The 18,757-nt window shown below is 35.6% G+C and overlaps 2 protein-coding genes across 3 annotated transcripts; both read left to right on the top strand.

Annotated features, from left to right (window-relative positions):
• The first annotated feature begins 4,603 nt into the window (after window positions 1-4,603).
• Window positions 4,604-9,778, top strand: PRFB3 (peptide chain release factor). Of its 2 annotated transcripts, none has more exons than XM_008242526.2 (6): window positions 4,604-5,018; window positions 6,375-6,592; window positions 6,785-6,982; window positions 7,796-8,005; window positions 9,122-9,299; window positions 9,481-9,778. In XM_008242526.2, the coding sequence occupies exons 1-6, from the start codon at window positions 4,847-4,849 to the stop codon at window positions 9,753-9,755; spliced, it is 1,251 nt and encodes a 416-aa protein (XP_008240748.2). In that variant the 5' UTR covers window positions 4,604-4,846; the 3' UTR covers window positions 9,756-9,778. The 2 variants fall into 2 exon arrangements, with proteins under 2 accessions (XP_008240748.2, XP_088899581.1); XM_089043455.1 differs by lacking the exon at window positions 4,604-5,018 and adding an exon at window positions 5,372-5,688.
• Window positions 9,779-14,286: 4,508 nt separating this feature from the next.
• LOC148914824 (uncharacterized) lies at window positions 14,287-15,259 on the top strand. The gene is made up of 3 exons (XM_089043313.1): window positions 14,287-14,883; window positions 14,989-15,075; window positions 15,161-15,259. The coding sequence occupies exons 1-3, from the start codon at window positions 14,287-14,289 to the stop codon at window positions 15,257-15,259; spliced, it is 783 nt and encodes a 260-aa protein (XP_088899439.1).
• Window positions 15,260-18,757: the final 3,498 nt, after the last annotated feature.

The following is an 18,757-nucleotide window of genomic DNA, read 5'->3' as shown; positions in this document are numbered from 1 at the left end:
ATGATCTTCAACAACTTCTAGAATATTGACTTTGAAAAAATACTTCAATAAAGAGGTTTGCTTACATTGGCCCTGATGAACCATTCTTTCACTTTCATTATACAAGTAGCAATGTTTTCATACATGATTTTAGGAGAATTTACTGTTGAAGGAAGATCACTGGTGTTCCAAACACAATGTTGTAACAATATCGAATTTAAAGTCAAAGTACTCACATAAGAATTTTAGATCAATCATAATAATATTGAATACATAACTTGAGCTTTGGGCTCTTAGTGTCAATCCTTTAATTAAGAATTTCATGGCACTTTATTTCTGTGAAGAGATCTCTTCATTTAATGAGCCTTCAAAATGTATCATACTGTAGAGGTCTTTTTATTCAGCATCGACAAATGGGCTTGGGCTGCGAAAAAGAGAAACGTGTGTGAAATTGCCCCTTGAGTCTGAGTTCAAAGATTAGGCCCCAAGAGTGTTTCGAAAAGGTAGCTGAGCCTTAAGAAACACTTTGGTCTTATTCACCAATGAAACCAACAGTCGCTTACGGATAAATTCTTAAGCTTGACATGAGAACCTTATGGCATGGGAGTTGAGCATTCGTGAGTTTAGCATGAGAGAGAGAAGGAGCTGAGATGGGAGGAGATGGAGGAATATGGCTCGAAATTGTAAGGGTTTCTGGGATGAGAGATGATGATTGCTCCCTAGATGTGTGTTTATGGAAAGAGAGGAAGAAGATGGAAGCATAGGTGACTTTAGCATATTTCCAGCTGCTTGATGAAAGCTTCATCAAGCTCCTGGGTGATTTGACAGAGGAGAAAATGTGAAGCAATGAAAGAACAAGGCTTGAAATCGAAGGGTTCCAGAGATGAGAGATGATACTTGCTCTTTCTGGATGTGGGTTTTGAGAGAGAGAAAGGAGGAATATGGAAGAACAAAGCATGAAATTGAAGGATTCTAGAGGGGATGCTTGCCTTCGATGAATTCTCATGGTTGCTGGGAGGCTTGCAGTAACCAAGGTGAGTTGTTTTTGCTGGGTAGAAAGTGGCTCCTTTTATAGGCACTGAAAACCTTAATTTTATCAAGTCACCCTCTCTCATTTTCCTTCACTTTCTTTCATTCCATTTTATTTGGTGAAACTTCCCTAGTTTGAGCATGTAGGCATAAAGCTTTTTGGAATTCCAAGGTCTTCAGGCAGCTGGACTTCTCCATGTGGGTGAGGAGCCACCCATTTTTGTCTCTTATTTTCTTACCAAAGCTTGAAGAGGAAAGAATGGGTAAGAGTGCTAGTCAAAAAAGGTGATCAGCACATGGGTTTACTTGGTTTTAATGGTTTTGACAGATATGCTGGAAATTTCCACGATCTTTGGGCTAGGCTGTTTTGTTTCGGAGTTCCCTTTGATTTCGTCAGACTGCTGGAAGCTTTGGCTGATGTGGGATTTTTTATGGGCTATGGCTATTGGATATTTTTCTAAGATGTTTGGGCCTTTTCTTAAGGTGATGAGCTATTGGGTTTTCTCTCATGCTTACCCATATATTTGGGCTCAAGGAATGGGCTTGAGTTTTGGTGCTCCCAAGTAGCCCAAAACTTCCACTCCTTGGATCGTCAATGGGTCTCGTGAATGCTCGTAATCATCCATACCACAACCCGCTCAACAAGGCCCAGGCATTCGCGTGGCTTGAGCCCACTTAAGCTTGTAACCTAACATGTTGCTTAAATAAGAATTTTTCGCTTGGTGTTGTATTGGGCCGAAAATATATTTGGGCCCAGCCTTGGATTTTTTTGGGCCTCAACACATACAGTCTTAATAAATCTGCATTTAACACATGCTATAAGTTTGACGTTAAAATAACAATCTTGTGCCCGAGACGACGCACAAGGTATACTGGTTTTTGAAAAGCCTAGGCCCAAACTAACAGACTTTAGTCATCACCATCATGGCAAAACATCTGTACTTATAGAAATGTGGATGCATCTATAATGGGAGACCAAAATTATGTCTCTAGCAGGATGATACACCAATCTGTAACCTTCATTTGTAATTTGGTGTTTAAGCTATAAGTTCAATATCTCACACTTCATATTTAGTGATAAATGGAATTGCCTATTTCTATTTTGGTCAATCACTTAACTTGTCGACATTCATGAAATATGATTTAATATAATCATAGCCCTTGATGATTGTAGTAGCTACTAATAAACCAAATGTATCATCAATTCGTGATCCCATAATTCTCATGTGTATGCGCATGCATAATTTATAAGCATTCTTAGTACTTTAGGGTACTAATGTCTCTTCAGGGGCTTCCATTATCACTTATAGGACAAACATCTCTTTTAAGATGAATATTTTGGAAATTGTGGATCATAACCTCCTATAAATCATTATTTTCAATAGGGCTTGATTTTTCAAATAATCTCCATTTCTTGGGAGTTAAGTTTTTAGAACCTATAAATATGTCATGCTTTAGGCATGCAATATATCAGTTATTGATAGTTACTTATTGTCATGTTCATGGATTGTGATACAAGAAAAACAATCCATGCTAGCATATGTATAACTTATATATGCATTATCTTGATGAGACAAAAGTGGATTGATTCAACTCTTTTCACGATGTTCTTCAGAACTGCCATATCTCCCCTTAACAGCGGGAAAGTTGTCTAATCAATGGGACAATCCTTAAAACATGCAGTAAAGTGCAGGCACAATCAAAACCAACTTCGATTTTGAATTTGCATTGATAATTCATCGCGTACATTACGTTTGTGCAATAGGCACATAAACATACAAAAATACATAAATGTAGTTGAATGCCAGTAATGAAATGTACGACAGGATTGTTGTTCATTGGAAATATGCCACAACCGAACTAATAATGTAATATATAAAATGGCATGGGCTTCAACTACTTTAATGATTGTGTAATACAACCCACAAAAGAAAGTATGAAGTTTATCCAATAAACGTTTCTATCTGACAATATTGGGGATAATGCAAAAATATTTATTTAGAATCTTAGATTCTGATTTGATAAAGGAACTTCAGGTTCTAATTTAGTTATATGATGAGGATCGAGGAACTTCAGGCTCTAATCTCTTCTAAAAAACATGCTTAAAATTAATAAACAAACAAATTAATTAATGTATAATTAGATATGAGAAACATGTCAAGTGTGAAAGGAAAAAAAAAAGTGTTGCTGTATGAAAGAAGAAAAGAAAAAATGTCATTAAATTATTCCTTATACATTATGCATATTCGTTTTTGTTTTCAAATAGCTATAGTAAACATTTATGCAAGTATATTAGGCGTATGCATGCATTACAATTGTTTTGAGGATATGAATGCATGTTATTACACTCGGATACCATGCATACCAATTAACTATGTTTATGCATATCAAATAACTATGTTGTTATTATGGTTATCACACCAAGATAGCAAAATGATAATAAAATAAAATAAAATATAAAAGAATAATAAGCATCATGAAGTCATGCAGGTGAGTACATGAAAACTCTAAATCATGTGATGACTCTAGCTTAGATAGAAAAAAGAAAATTCATATAAAGAAATAATATAAAGAGCAACATCGTGTTGATAACGTTTTATAAAACTATGGGGAATTGTAGAGAGCAATAAGAGAAAGAGAAAGACAGAGAATTTGTTCTATGAACTTGTATATCATTCATCTTTAATACCTACTATTTATAGGCTTCGGAATAGACAAACATTCACCACCCATTATTGGTAGGTTACAAACATATAATTACAACCCATAAATGTACTAATTACAATCCTTAGTGCATAGGTTACAATGATATTATGATGTGTTTTATGGTTAGTTTTATGAGTGATATTGTGGTGGTCATCCATAATCAATAGATTTACAACAATATTTAGAAGCTTAAGTGCTTTTTTATTTTTTATTTTTATTTTTTATACAAGTGATATTGGGAAAATTAAACTTAGAAAAACCTATAATATAATGATAAATACTCTTAACTATTTGAGTTACAAAACGAAATCCTTACTTTCGAAGTTTAAGTTTTTATATGGAGTCGAATGGCCAAATTTCTCACGTTGTCGATAGGGGTGGGCATCTTAAACGAAATACATACATCATTGTACATAAGCAATTCTACAGACACTAACTTATTGAAATATAATTTTTTTCATTAATTTCTCATATTTATGTTTGGATTGTGTTTGTATTTTTGTAAGCCATAAGGCATAAGTTTAACTCTTTTGGTTTGTAAGCCATAATGCATGAGTTTTAACCATTTGGATTTGATGAATATGTTGATGGATAAATATTGATTTGGTTGATTTGGATATTGAATATGTTGATTAGGATTTGAATATTGAATATGTTAATAGATATTGAATATTGAAAATGTTGATGGATATTAAATATGTTGAATCTTTGAATTTGTAACTTAAGCATCACTTATTTTGGTGTTGAATATTGAATTAGTTCATTTTGGTTGTAGCAAGAAAAAATAATATATAGAAGAAATGTGGACATGAAATAAATAAAGTCTCAAGTAAGACCAAGAAAAAATAAAATATAGAAGAAATGTGGACATGACAACTGACATCAGCTAGGATCCCTAGCATTTAGTAACATACACTCGCTCTGTAGGGAGATCTAAACATGAGTAACGGTCCAGAGGATAAGACCAGAGAGAGAGACAGAGACAGAGAGAAATGAGAGCTGAGCTGAGTTCCATACGTGGATGTCCAGTGCCCACCAGTCTCAGCTGCTCTTTCATCCCGAACATTCATTTCTCTACTTTCTAAAAACAGAGTTTGTTTAATTGCTCTTGTTTCCTCTTTTATTTCTAATTATGACAAGCATGGCCGCAGAATTCGCATTTGTCAGAAATGGTAGCACCGCCACTACCACTACTGCTGCCGCTGCCTTGTTCAGCTCAAATTGGAAAGCTTCCGAAAGAAAGAGTCATCAGTCACTACACACTTCTTGCATGGATGACAAGAACAGGGTCTACAAACAACTGGGTCTGCTCTCTCTCTCTCTCTCTCTCATATATATACTTTGTATGTCTATATGTATCTGTTACAATTATGTCACTTTTGGTAAAGTTACTGGTGCCATGTTATGTATTGGGCCTACCCAATTGAAACTTAAACAATTTTGTGCTGAAATAACTTTGTATTTATTGGAATCTATTGCAATATTTAAATTCTGGAAATGGGTATGTGTATGGCTTAAATGTGATAGGGGGCAAGTTCAGGCTGAACTACAGTCTGTTTGAGCATTTTGAAGTTTATGTCTTGGTCTTAAGTGAAGTACTATAAGGTTTTGAATCTGTGTACCTTTTGTAATTCTTTGAACTCTTGTGTTTAAGAAGCTTGGACTATGCTTGGAAGGTAAATGTGTCAATGCGCAGAAACAAAGGGCATGAAAAACTCTACTTCATCAAATGAGCTATGATAAGGGCATGAAATATTCTATAGAAGATCAATTAGAGCTGAACTGAATCAAATGGAAGGTTTAATAAGTATTTATCAAAAACTTATGCTAGGACCAGTGGGGCTTCTAGCTCTAGTAGTCCAACACTTATCTCGTACACCCACAACAAGGGCTTGACCCTGAACCAAAGCAAGATGTTAGGACCTGTCCTTGGGGGAAAAGGAAACAGAATGTTAAGAAAGGGGATTCACAAAGGTTTTGTTTATTCCTTTATCATTCTCCTTTAATTTCTCAGCTACTTAATGTTTTTTTTTTTTTTTGTGGGTAAAGAAGGGCTTTGGTTGCATCACATGTTTGATGCATAAACTTTGTGATAAGAGATGGTTGTTGTTTAGAGGGTGAATAAGGGTCAGTAATGCCCAATGTCCTGGCTCTATGTCATATCTCCACATAAATGTTGGATGGATGATGAGGTTGCAGTACAATCTCATTGAGTGTGAGTTTATTTTCCAATCCAAAAGGGGAAAAAGAAATAAATTGTGCGACTGATTACATATTTATCTAATTCTAGCTGCAGAAGTTTCAGCACTTAACTTATGCCGCAAAAAAAAGCTGAAGCTTTGGTATATGAATCCGATAGTGTCTGAAATTTATGCACTAGGTGTTCAGTTTTAAAATCTGTATATGGAATACCATATTAAATCCATTCGCCTTTTGCTTGTAGTTGTAGGACATACAAAACCCTTCAGCTGTGACTGATGGGAAGAAGGATGAATCTTATGTATGTTTCCATTTCACAAACAAAAGCTGAATTAATTCTGTTTTGGCAAACCAGAGAACTGATCAGGAATTAATAATTATTTATGCTCCAGAGTATGAATCACTGCTACATTGTTTGATTATTACATTGGATCCAAAATGACAGTCTGAATCTTGTTTAGGATTATTTTCTTTGAAAAAGAAGATTGAAGATACAGTTCTCCGAGCTGAGATGTTGGCCCCATTGGCATTGGAACTTGAAGAAGCAAGAAGAAATAAGCAGGAACAACAGATACGTGACTATAACCTTTGGGATGACACAGCTAAGTCCAGTGAGATTCTTGCCAAGTTAGCTGACAGTGCCAAAGTGGTTGATGCTCTTAAAGACTTGACATATAAGGTGACACCTTAAAATACATGGAGTATTTAAGTTATCAACTGGTTTTCCATTATTCATTATTGAGATGTATGCAGACACAAGGCTACATTGCACTTCATGTGATACCTGCAGTATCTTAGATAATATTTCTACCTTCCTCAGATGAATATGAGGATCTGGCATTTATGACTACATCTACTTATCGCTCTGCAGGCTGAAGAAGCAAAGCTGATAACGCAGTTAGCGGAGATAGATGCTATACATTATGGGCTTTTTAGGCAAGCATATGTTGCATCTCTAGATGTAAGCAAGCTTTTGGATCAGTATGAGATGTCCAAGCTTCTCAAGGGACCATATGACATGGAGGGAGCATGTCTAGTTATCAAAGCTGGAGGTGAAGGCTACCCTGAGGTTTGATAATCTACCTTTGCTCTTGGTACTATGGGCTTGCATATGGTTGAAACTGTTAGTGTGTTTTAACTTAAATTTTTCATGTTACTAGAATGTAGTAGGCAGAATCGAAACAGGAGCTTGATACACCATAAACCTTAAGGATCTGTTATAATGAGAAAAAGACAGAAAAAAAGAAAAAAGAAAAAGAGTTTTGACAATTGCTTACCTACGAGTTTGAATGCTCTACGGTGCTATATCTAAACACAGTGTTTTTCTACCCTGTACTCTCCTTAAAACTTTAATAAGTTATCAATTTCTTGAAAACAGTGAAACAGGGAATATGGGATGTTCCTTTTCCAAATCAACTGAGTAAGTGTTTCCGAATGTAATTGTACTGAATGCGGGCAATTCAATGTTTGTCACATTTTGCTCGAGTAATGGGGGACTGAAGTTCCTAATCTGAACAAGGTTGCACCTGAAAACAGAAAGCTTTAGCAACACAAATTGATTAAACGAAGCCTTGCTCACGTCTACATGTAAGAAACATAAAAGTGAGATTTTGAAGTGTGTATGGACTGATGAATTGCTGAAAATGGAACTATTGGTCAAATTTAATTTTTATTTAGAGAAGACTCGTTTCTTTTCTAAGTCTGTCAAATCGCCCAATCTTAGAAACAAGATTCCTCTGAGATTGACAGACTTACATGCAATCTATACTATCTCTCTCTCTCTCTCTCTCTCTCTCTCTCTCCTCACCCCCTTCCCCCCATCCTCTTATATATACACATTTCTATTTATCTGTGACTTGATTTTGGAATTTCTGTAATTCAGGTATGGGTAAAACAACTACTAAGCATGTATACTAAATGGGCCAAAAAGCTAGGTTATAAAGGGAGGGTCATTGAGAAGCGTCCTTCCACAAATGGTGGCATCAAGTCAGCAACTATTGAGTTTGAATTTGAGTTTGCTTATGGCTATCTTTCAGGAGAGACAGGTGTTCACAACATTATAAGTTCGCAAAATGGATCTGCTTTGCATTTGGTAAAACTTTCTTTCTGTTCTGACCTTAAACCCTGATCTCAGTATTGCAATCATTAAGTTTTTTACCACTATGGTACTCAAGTAAGTGCAGTTTTAGTATATTCCTCCCAGGAGGCACAAAGTTAGAATTTAATAAACAAAATAAATCCTGCAATATAGTCAATCAATAGTCAATGCTAACCGTATATCTAATGCTCATGCGTTTGGTTTACCTTGGTCAGTTCATTGTTGCATTATATTAGGTCGACTGGGAACTGCAAACTAGAGACTTTATGACACAATAAACCACTTTTTCTCAACCTTACAGATTCAGTGCTGCGGACCTCTGGACGATATGTTGTTAGTTAGTAGTAGACTAGTAGTACAGACCAAATTAAGGGAAGGAACATTCTCTCAGTTGTTGAAAGAATATGCTTTGATTGACTTTAAGATAAAGTTTGTAGAAGCTTACGAATAATTTGGCAGACATCATCAGTTGAGGCTAACCTTGAATCCTTGATGTCCAAATCTAGAATTCAGCTTGAGGGCCTTCATCCTTTTCTGTCCCTGTCATTTGAGTACTTTTCTATCTACTAGCCTGTTTGAACAATTCAAAAGAAACACCAACACCAGCATCACTTTTAATTTAGAATTCAATGTGACATGACTATCTAAACCATTATACATATCTCTATTCACTTGTCTTATGACATGTAACATATAACTTAATCCTAAAATTGATAATTCTGTTGGTATACTATCTTTTCCAAAAGTTTTAACTTTTAGCTGTTAGGTGAAGAGGCACAACTTAGTTGTATTAGGCACTTAGCCCAATCAATATAGGACTAGTGCTCAACACTCCTCACATCGAACCCCTCTTTTGAGTGGTCAGACATGAGTACTGGTGGCCCCTTCTTTGAATGACCAGAGTGGTCCCTACTAAGGCAATCAATATCTGGTGGCTTTGATACTATGTTGAATTAGTATGTTACCTAAAAGTTAGGTGGAAAGTTAATTGGGTAAAAGATACCTAGCTCAACCACAACTAGTGATTAGCAATGTTCATTACATTAGTTATATATCTCGTAAGAATCTGGACCAGTAATTTTACAGTTTGGAAATCTGAGTATCTTGCAGGCTAGCTCAGCAAGTGTGGATGTTTTTCCTTTGTTTCTTGGAAAAGCTCATGACCTACAAATTGATGAGGAGGATTTAGTCGTCACATTGCCATCAATGCTTGAAGAAGAACAGGGCCAAACTGGACCTTCAGTTTCCATCCAGCACATACCCACAGGTGTAACTGCGCAATCATCAGGTGCTTCGTGGTTTACTAGAAGCCCTTACATACTTTATAGCTTAAAATGAGCTCTTTATGATCTAATCATATTTCTAGATGACCAGTGACAACAACATTATTTGCATTTTGTACTTTAAAATCCATGATATATTTTTTTTTTCTTGTGCAAATCCTTTGTAAATATTATCATTATATGCAGGTGAGAGGAGCCACTTTGCAAATAAGATCAAGGCCATTAACCGGTTGAAAGGCAAGCTTCTCATCCTTGCACTCGAACAAGGAGTTACTGAGGTTAGTGATATCAAGAAAGATGACATTGTCAATCTGTGGCAGAAAGAGACTCGAACGTACATGTATCATCCACAGAAACTAGTGAAGGATGTAAAAACCGGCATCCAACTGCCTGACCTAATGTCTGTTTTGAATGGAAATCTTGAACCTCTTATTGTTGCTCATATTAATTCAAGACAATAAAGTTACATGGTTTGGAGTTCTCTGACTTCTTTTTGTGCAATGATCAAACTGCTACTTTTTTGGGTTAAAAATTTGGGAGTTTCACTAAAACACCCAAAATGGAGGTTGAAATTATAAAAAAATCCAACACCCAAAACACTTTATAAACACACTCAAAACTCATCATTACACACACTCAAAACTCATTTATAAACACACCCAAAAAGTTGACTTTGGAGTTGATTTTGGGTGTGTTTCAATGTTTAAATAGTGCTTGAGTTTTTTTATAAATACATGTCTAGGATTGGGTTTATTTATAAATTTGTATAAAAATTTCAACTTCATTCACATCTTGCTTATACCTATAAAAAAATTACATCTTGTTTTGTCATTGTATTAGTCTCCATGACCAAGTTGATTAGAACAATGTTATGAAAGTTTCTCATTTATGTTGTCAATTCATGTTCTCAGGATGCTTTATTTTTGGGTGAATCGAAGTTCTGAGAGCCTTTTAACATCACAAATTAACTAGCGTCCTCCTTTGAGTCCAGCTACCATGAGGCAGGGGTACCCCGTTAGTAGGCATTAGTGCAACAGTGCAAGCCCAACAGCTGATCAAATGATACAAAAATATACTAGTAAATCATAGGACTTATCTTTATATGTTCCTTTGAAAACCCAATGGGTGGCAAAGGAAGCTCATACCCCTTATTTACACTCAATACTACTTAATTATCTGTATTTTTTGGTAAAATGGTGGGCCAAATTATTTGTACAAAAGCGTTAAAGTGCTGACCAGTTAGTAAGTTAATACGCTATAATTTCATAATGCGAACTATATAATTTTTAGGACCTCATTCAAATGGCATCCTGACAAACTTTTATTCAAATCAAAGATCATTTAGTCTCATGATTATTATCCTAAACATTTGCTTGTTTACTGAAAATATGGTGTGTGTCTATTTATTTGGTCATAGTTACATAATTAAACGATTTTTGATTTGAGTGAACTTTTGCAAGGATGATCTCTCAATAATGACCCAAGAAGTGAACATTTCCGATTATGGGATAGATTGTGATGTGAGCTAAAATTAGTTTAGCGTCATACTAGCTTACTAACTAGTTAGCGCTTGAGGGTTACTATTTTATGTAAATGATTATTGTACTTAATTTATTTACTTGGTATGAATTGTACTTAATTATACTGGTATGGACTCCAAAGGGTTTTTAATTATAATGATCCATGATTTGTACCTGAGTTTCATTTTGGTCATCAAATTTTATTTTCAATTTCAAGCGTCCTTCAATTGTGCGTTTGGCAATTTGGTCATTCTATCATATTCCATCAATATGGTCGTCAATTTGAGGGGATAAAATCGTAAATTCATACATAAATCAGCCATAAGACAACCTACTCACCTCTGCTATTGTATTCTCTCCATAACTTGCCAACAATATTGATAAATTAGCGCTTCAATTGGGAGGAGTTGTAACATGTTATGAAGGGAATGCAAAAGGTTTGTCCATGAATTGACGCTTCTACCCGTCAAATTGACTGATATGTTGACAAAAATTTGAAGAAATAACCAAATTGCTATGTGTGACACAATTGGACGACACTAAAAATTAAAAATAGAAGTAGAGGACTAAAATAAAATTCGGTATAAAGTTCAAGGACCATTGTAGTTAATAACCTGTTGACTTTTGTTAGGAGACAAGTAAAAAATTAGTAATAAAAATTAGGCTTAAGTGCTACAGTGCCTCCTGGAACATTTGTCAATTCTCACTTTACCCCCTCAAAGTTAAAGTGACCCACTTTGCCCCCTTGACCACTGTTTCGTGTTTCACTTAACAACTTTCCGTCTACACCATTCCAAATTCCGTTAAACCAATGACGTGGCAAGGGTAGTTTGGTCTATTCAACTGAGCTGTGATTTTTCCCACCAATTTGAGGGTGTGACGTGTACATGTGGAGCCCACCTCTAACATCTTATATAGCTCCAACGGATTGATTGCCTGCTGATGTGGAATTTAGGAACCCATTTAACAAAACAGCCACGACAATCGGTGTTAGAACTCAAAAATGAAAACAGAAAATCAGATTGGGAGGGAAAATTGAGATTTGGGGATTATAGATCTAGGGTTTGAGAATAAGGATTGAGAAAGGGAGAGCACTCTCAGTTGGTTTCGACAACTACTTGAAGGCAAGAAGAAGCGATGCGACTGACTCGACTCGACGACAATGCCGTTTGGTGAGAAGCAGGAGCAGGGCAACCTGTGTACTGATAAGTGATTCTTTTGAAAAGGGACCTGTTTTCTGAAAAGGAATCTTGTCCTCTGACGTGGAAAAGAATCTTGACATGATAGTGATACGCATTGTGTAGAAATTGATAGGGTTTAGGTCTTTTTGTGTTATGTGTTGTAGGCAAAGGGGTTCTAAAGCAGTATACCTTTCCTGATGTGGTCCCGTTTTTGTTTTCTTCTAGTTAGGTTTGAATATGTTAATCGAACCATGGTTGTTGTCTTGCTTTTAATAAGTGTCTTAGAATACTATTTAGCTTTTGTTAAAAACAAACCCTTTTTGTTTCTGTGTAGATGACAAAGAATTGGTAACTTTTGAAGTGCATCATGGTGGCAGAATTGTGAAAAACAAACAGAATAAGTGGTGTTATACTGGTGGGTCTGTAGGATATTTGGATTGGTGTACTGTAGAGTATATAAATATGTTAGAGATGTGGGAGCAAGTGAAACTGATTAGGCACATGGGGAAAGTATCTCTTAAAGGAGTAGTAAATGAGGAGTTACTGGATATAGACAAGGATGCTGATCTGTTAAGTTTGTGTGATAAGGTACCACTTTCTTATAAGAGAATGGTGCTGATTTATATATAACACATTGAAGAGGAAGGTGTTGCAGTGAATGAGAATTGTGAAGAGGTAGTTGTGGCATTGAATGAGGATAGTGATAATATTGGGCCTGGTAGTGATGAAAATAGGGCTTCTACTGAAGGCGTGGGCCTTGAACAATGAAAAAGAGGGCCGGCCTTTTACTGAGCATCATGGGCCTGCTTGCAGAGTTGAAAATTGGGTTTCAAGTGATGATGATGGGCCCCTGAACAATGAGGGTAGTAGGGCTGATAATGTTGACAGTGCTTATGAGCAGAGTGAAAATGAATGTGAGTTGTTGAGAAAGGACGATAAAGCATTTGAAAATTATGTAGACCAGCCAGAAGTAGTTGAAGACCCAAATGCCCCTGTAGATGAAGATCGGGAGTCAACTGATGTAGCTAAAAGTGATGTTGAGAGCTTGGATAGTAGCTCAGATGATGAGGATGATGGGAACCAGAAGAAAAGGAAGAAGAAATTGCCTACATTTCAAGAATTTAGGCCTGAAACAGACATGCGCAACCCTGTGTTTAAGCTGGGTTTAAGGTTTGCAACCACTGACCTATTTAGGAAAGTAATTAGGAACTATTCAATTGTGAACAGGAGGATGATTAAATTCAAATGCAATGATTGTGATGGGGTGAGGGCAGTGTGTGCAGGAAATTGTAAACGGGTTTGTTTTGCTTCAGCAGTTAATGGTAGTGACTGGGTTCAAGTGAAGAAATTGGTTGATGAGCATGATTGTGGGACAGTTGATCACAACTTTCATGCTAACTCAACATGGTTAGCTCAGAGATATGCTACTCAACTGTCTAGAAAGCATAATTGGGATATGAGAACTTTTAAGCAGCAGGTACGAGAAGATTTGTTTGTGATAGCTTATAAATCCCAAATATATAGGGTAAGGCAGAAGGCAACATCCATATCTGAGGGGACTTATGAAAAATAGTATGAATTATTATGAGATTATGCTGCTGAACTAAGAAGGACAAATGTGGGTAGTACAGTCATTATGAAATGTGAGTTGGAAGGTGAAAGACCAAGGTTTCAGAGGATTTACATTTGCTTGGCTGCAGTTAAACAAGGGTTTTTGCAGGGATGTAGGCCAGTTATAGGATTTGATGCTTGTCATATAAAGGGTCATCACCTTGGACAATTGTTATCTGCTGTTGGTGTGGATCCTAACAATGTCATGTATCCTATTGCGTATGCAGTGGCTGAGGTGGAGAATTATGAAACATGGTCATGGTTTTGTCAACTGTTTGCAGAGGACCTTAGAATCGAAAACAACTGCGGATATGTCTTTATCACAGACAAGCAAAAAGGCTTGATTGATGCAGTACATGATCATTTTCCAAACGATGAGCACATACACTGCCTCAGACACTTAGAAGCAAATTTTTTGCTTGTTTGTCACAGAGAATTGGTGTTGAAATTCAAATGGAGAAAATCGCAAGGAGCACAACCATCCCATGGTGGGATGCTTTGAGATGAAAAATATGAGACAGCTGAGCCAAGCTGCATTTGATCGGGTGGCGGCCTTAGATCCATCACAATGATGTAGAGCTCACTTTAAAACTCATTCCAAGTGTGACATCCTTTTGAATAATATGTGCGAGGCTTTTAACGGTGCCCTTGTAGAAGTACGAGACAAACCTATTTTAACCATGCTAGAGAGAATTAGATACTATATTATGTTGTGGATGGTAACTAGAAGAGCATCTTGTGAGAAATGGAAAAATGCCATTGGTCCAAGGATTTTTGGGATTTTGGAGAAAACAAAGAAAGAATCAGCTTGGTGCATTCCAAAGCTTGCTGGGGAGAGTTTATATGAGTTCAAAAACCATGATGGAAGTCAGGTTGTGGTTGATTTGGCAGGGCATTGTTGTTCATGTAGGAGATGGGATATTACTGGGATCCCATGCAAGCATGCTTATGCTGCAATTGGCCAATTAAATGGGGATCATATTGCTTATGTTGATGCTTGTTACAAGAAGGAGACCTTTATGAGAGCTTATGGTCCAATGGTTCATCCAATGACAAGTGAAGACTTGTGGCCTAAGTGTGATAAGCCTCCTTTGATGCCACCACTTTATCACAAACAACCTGGGAGACCAAGGAAGAAGAAGATGAGGTCGGCAGGTGAACAACCAAGCAAATCTAATCCTACAGCCACCAAATTGCAAAGGTATAACTTGGAAACCAAGTGTTCCTTTGTAGACAAGGAGGCCATAATAGGAGGAGTTGCCCTAAGGCAAAAGAAGGTAGCAGCAGTCAGGTTTGTCTCTTCCAAAAACACATGGGCAATGCATTTTTGTTTTGGATGTTTATTATTTATTTATTTTCAAGTGATTCTTTACTTATGTTAGGTCCCATGCAAACGAAAGGTTCAGAAATCTGCCCAAGATACGACATCAACCAAAAGGGTTACAAGACAATCAACAGCCAAGCAACCTGTAAGTCTCCCTTATTTTTATTGATATTAAGAGGATGAGGTATGAGATGTAGTTGATGTAAATTGGAATCCTTTTCAATTTGCAGGTGAGAAGAAGGTTGGAAACTGGCCAGTGTTCTCAAACTCCACATGGTTCGAAACAGGCCAAGCTTCCCAAGCGCCCCAGCATCTCAAAGCCTCATTGACATTTCAAGCGCCCATCTCAAATTGCCCCACCTTGATGCCCAAGCATCTCAAATGGCCAAACTTCAAACACTCCAAAAAAAAAAGAGGTTTAAGTCTCCTGCAAAGAGGATTAAATTCCCCAAAAAGAAGGATGGTTCTCAAACTATGCAAGGCTCTCAATCTGTGCAAGGAACTGAATCATGCAAGCTTGTCCAGTTTCTCAAACTGCCCAAACTACTCAATCTGTGCAAGGATCTCAACCAAGTGCAAGCTTATCACACCCTTTTGCCAGTGGTCCAAGCAAAAAGAGGTTCAAATCTCCTGCCAAGAGGATGAAATTTACCAATCGGAAGGATTTGGTGGATGGTTATCAGCCTTGGAGATTCTGATAATGTGAAAGTGTTTTGTGTTTTGTTAAAATGCCTCTTATGAAGACCTTTTCATTCCACTTTTGTTTTACATGTACAACTGTTAAGGACAAGTGTTAAGGACAAACCTTTGAAATAGGGCTTTTGATTGAACTATTATTTTGCAAGTCCAACTATTAAGAACTTTATTAGTAATGTTATAAAATGGTTATAAACTGTGAGGATTTGATCAGTGTTATAAACTGTTGCAAGTGTTTGTGGTACTGTTCATTTGGTAATGCTTTTCATACCATTACATATGAGGTCAAAATCCAATAAGTGACTCCCACATTGTGTTCAACAACCACATTCATTACATAAGTACCAATACATTATTACATCCAGTTGCAAATGGAAACCATGTTCCTCAATCATTACATAGCTACCAAGACATGATATTTTACATACAATTGCAAAATAAGACTTGTACAATCTGCCTAATTCCTCCATTGCAATGGCCACATTTTGTGTCAAGTTGTTACAGACATTGCCAAAACAAAACCATTACTAAACCCCATGAAAGAATAAGCCAACCCATTAACTTTCTTTCTCTTGCTTGACGATGCCCAACGTCCTTTTCAAGTTCCTTCAATCTTCTAAGTAGCCAACTCACCAGAGCCTTCTCTCTAGGTGGAAATTCAACATCCACCCAAACAAAAAACCCACATCATTTTTTCCTCCTCTGCAACAAACATTAATACCAATTAATAAATAAATTTAACTGGATTCACACACTTTCAACAACATAACTTACCCCTGATGAGTTTGGACAAACATGGAATCTTCGAAGTGGGTTTGCCTCAGTCCATGAAGTTTGTAAGCGAGCTATCTTTCCACAAAAGTAACGTGGTGCCGCCACATCCAACTCTTCCCCTCTGTCAACTATTTCAGTCTTCATCTTCAGTTTTCGTGGAACCAAACCTCTGATTTCTAGGGTTTTATAGGAAGCCAATTTGGGGTTTTTTTGGTTCCGTAGCCAGCTGAGATCAATTAGAACATTGGAGCTATATCAGATGTTAGAGGTGGCTCCACATGTACACGTCACACCCTCAGATTGGTGGAAAAATTCCCAGCTTAGTTGAATGGACCAAGCTACCCCTGCCACGTCATTGGTTTAACGGAAATTTTGAATGGCGTAGATGGAAAGTGGTTAAGTGAAACACGAAACATTGGTCAAGGGGGCAAAGTGGGTCACTTTAACTTTGATGGGGTAAAGTGAGAATTGACCAATGTTCCAGGGGGCACTGTAGCATTTAAGCCTAAAAATTAAGTCTAACGAAAAACAAACTTTTAGTAATTAGGATATGATAAATTGACTATTTTACTTTTGGATTAGCTAAATTAGTTTTATATTTTTGTTTGTTTATTAAAATATTTATAATTTTTTTTTAAAATTAAAATAAAAAAAAAAAAAAGCACACACATTTCTGAGATTGAAAAAAGCCTATTGATGATTGAAAAACACTATCTACCTTACGAGAAATTATACAATCTTAGATGAGGAAACTTAGCGGATTGTTCACTGACTTGATGATTAGTGTTGTTGTTGATGCTTCCGGATCTTCATATTCCTCTTAATTTCTCCTTTGTTTTTTCCTTGCTTTAAATTTAATTGAAATTACCCTTTGCCCCAATTACTTGGGTGCTAGTAAACGAAAATCATGAATTTTTGTTTTGAATAAAGGGGATTGCTTTGAGGATCTTTGCTTCAGACAATGTCAGTCTATGGTGTTTTCTTATTGCTTGGGAGTTTCAGATTAAACATGGTTTTCTTTATATGGGTGTTTTAGGTTCAAACAATAGGTGATCGATTTTAAGTGGGATTTATTGAATAATAAACAACCTACAAATTATTTTTTTAAGGGAGATTAACTATTATACTCAATATAGGAGCTCAAATTATAAATAAATAAATAAATACAAATTTATATGAAATAGACTTTAAAAACACGCCCAAAACCTATTTACAACATAACAAAAAAGTTTTTACAAATTTATAAATAAACCCAATCCTAGACATGTATTTATAAAAAAACTCAAACACTATTTAAACATAGAAACACACCCAAAATCAATAATTTTTTTTTTGGGTATGTTTATAAATGGGTTTTGAGTGTATGTAATGATGGGTTTTGGGTGTGTTTATAAAGTGTTTTGGGTGTTGGGTTTTTTTATAATTTCAGTCCCCATTTTGGGTGTTTTAGTGAAACTCCCAAAAGTTTTTAATTTCTTTTAAATTACAAAACTGTTATTGATTTCTTAAAATAAACCAACCCCAAAACTTCATAAAAAGCCCAAAACACTCGTTAAGGCATCAAAGTAATTTAATAATCAAAATTAAATTTAATAGGGCCAGCTTTCATTTTTTTTTATAAGTTTTTTAAGGTTTGTTTATAGAAATTAAATGGTGTAGTTTATTTATAGTTTTAGTGCTAAGAATGAGTATATGACTAAATATCTCATTTTGTTAATAGAAAAGTTGATATAGATTCAAATTCCTTGAGAAGTTGGGTTTAACTTTTGGACTTGATGATTTTGATCCAAGTCTTTTGACTTTTGTGTCACATAGGATTACATTTCTTTTTAAATATTTTTGATATAATCTTTTTATTTTTTATTTTTAAAATTATTTTTTATTCCAATGTTACCCTTTATGACTTAAATGGAGTAATAGTCATTTATGTCATATTGCCTATTGCCTAATGCATAGGTATACATATGTTTTTTCAAATTTTCGACGTTGTGTAATAGTATTTTATGTACATTTTTTTTATAGGTAACATACAATTTTATTTTGTCTATTTTTATATTTGACTTATATATAGTCTTCTAATTTATAGGTAATCTTCTAATTTATGTTCATAATTTATAAGTAACATGATTTATCACTAAGTTTTTTTCGTTGCTAATAATAATACATTATTTATGTGTATGTTAGGTACATAATTTAATATGAGTGCTTGTCTGATAGATTTGTATAATTTAATTTTTTATTGATTAAATTATATTTTATCCATATATTAAGAAAGAATTCAAAATTTAAATTATGGAATTCAAGTACAAGGAAATAATGCATTAAATTTAGATTTTCAATGTGCTTACCTTATTTAC

The sequence above is a fragment of the Prunus mume genome, linkage group LG8 (genome assembly GCF_029339155.1).
Source record: "Prunus mume cultivar Tortuosa linkage group LG8, ASM2933915v1, whole genome shotgun sequence".
Lineage (NCBI taxonomy): Eukaryota > Viridiplantae > Streptophyta > Magnoliopsida > Rosales > Rosaceae > Prunus > Prunus mume.
This window is presented reverse-complemented; position numbering and strand designations above follow the sequence as displayed.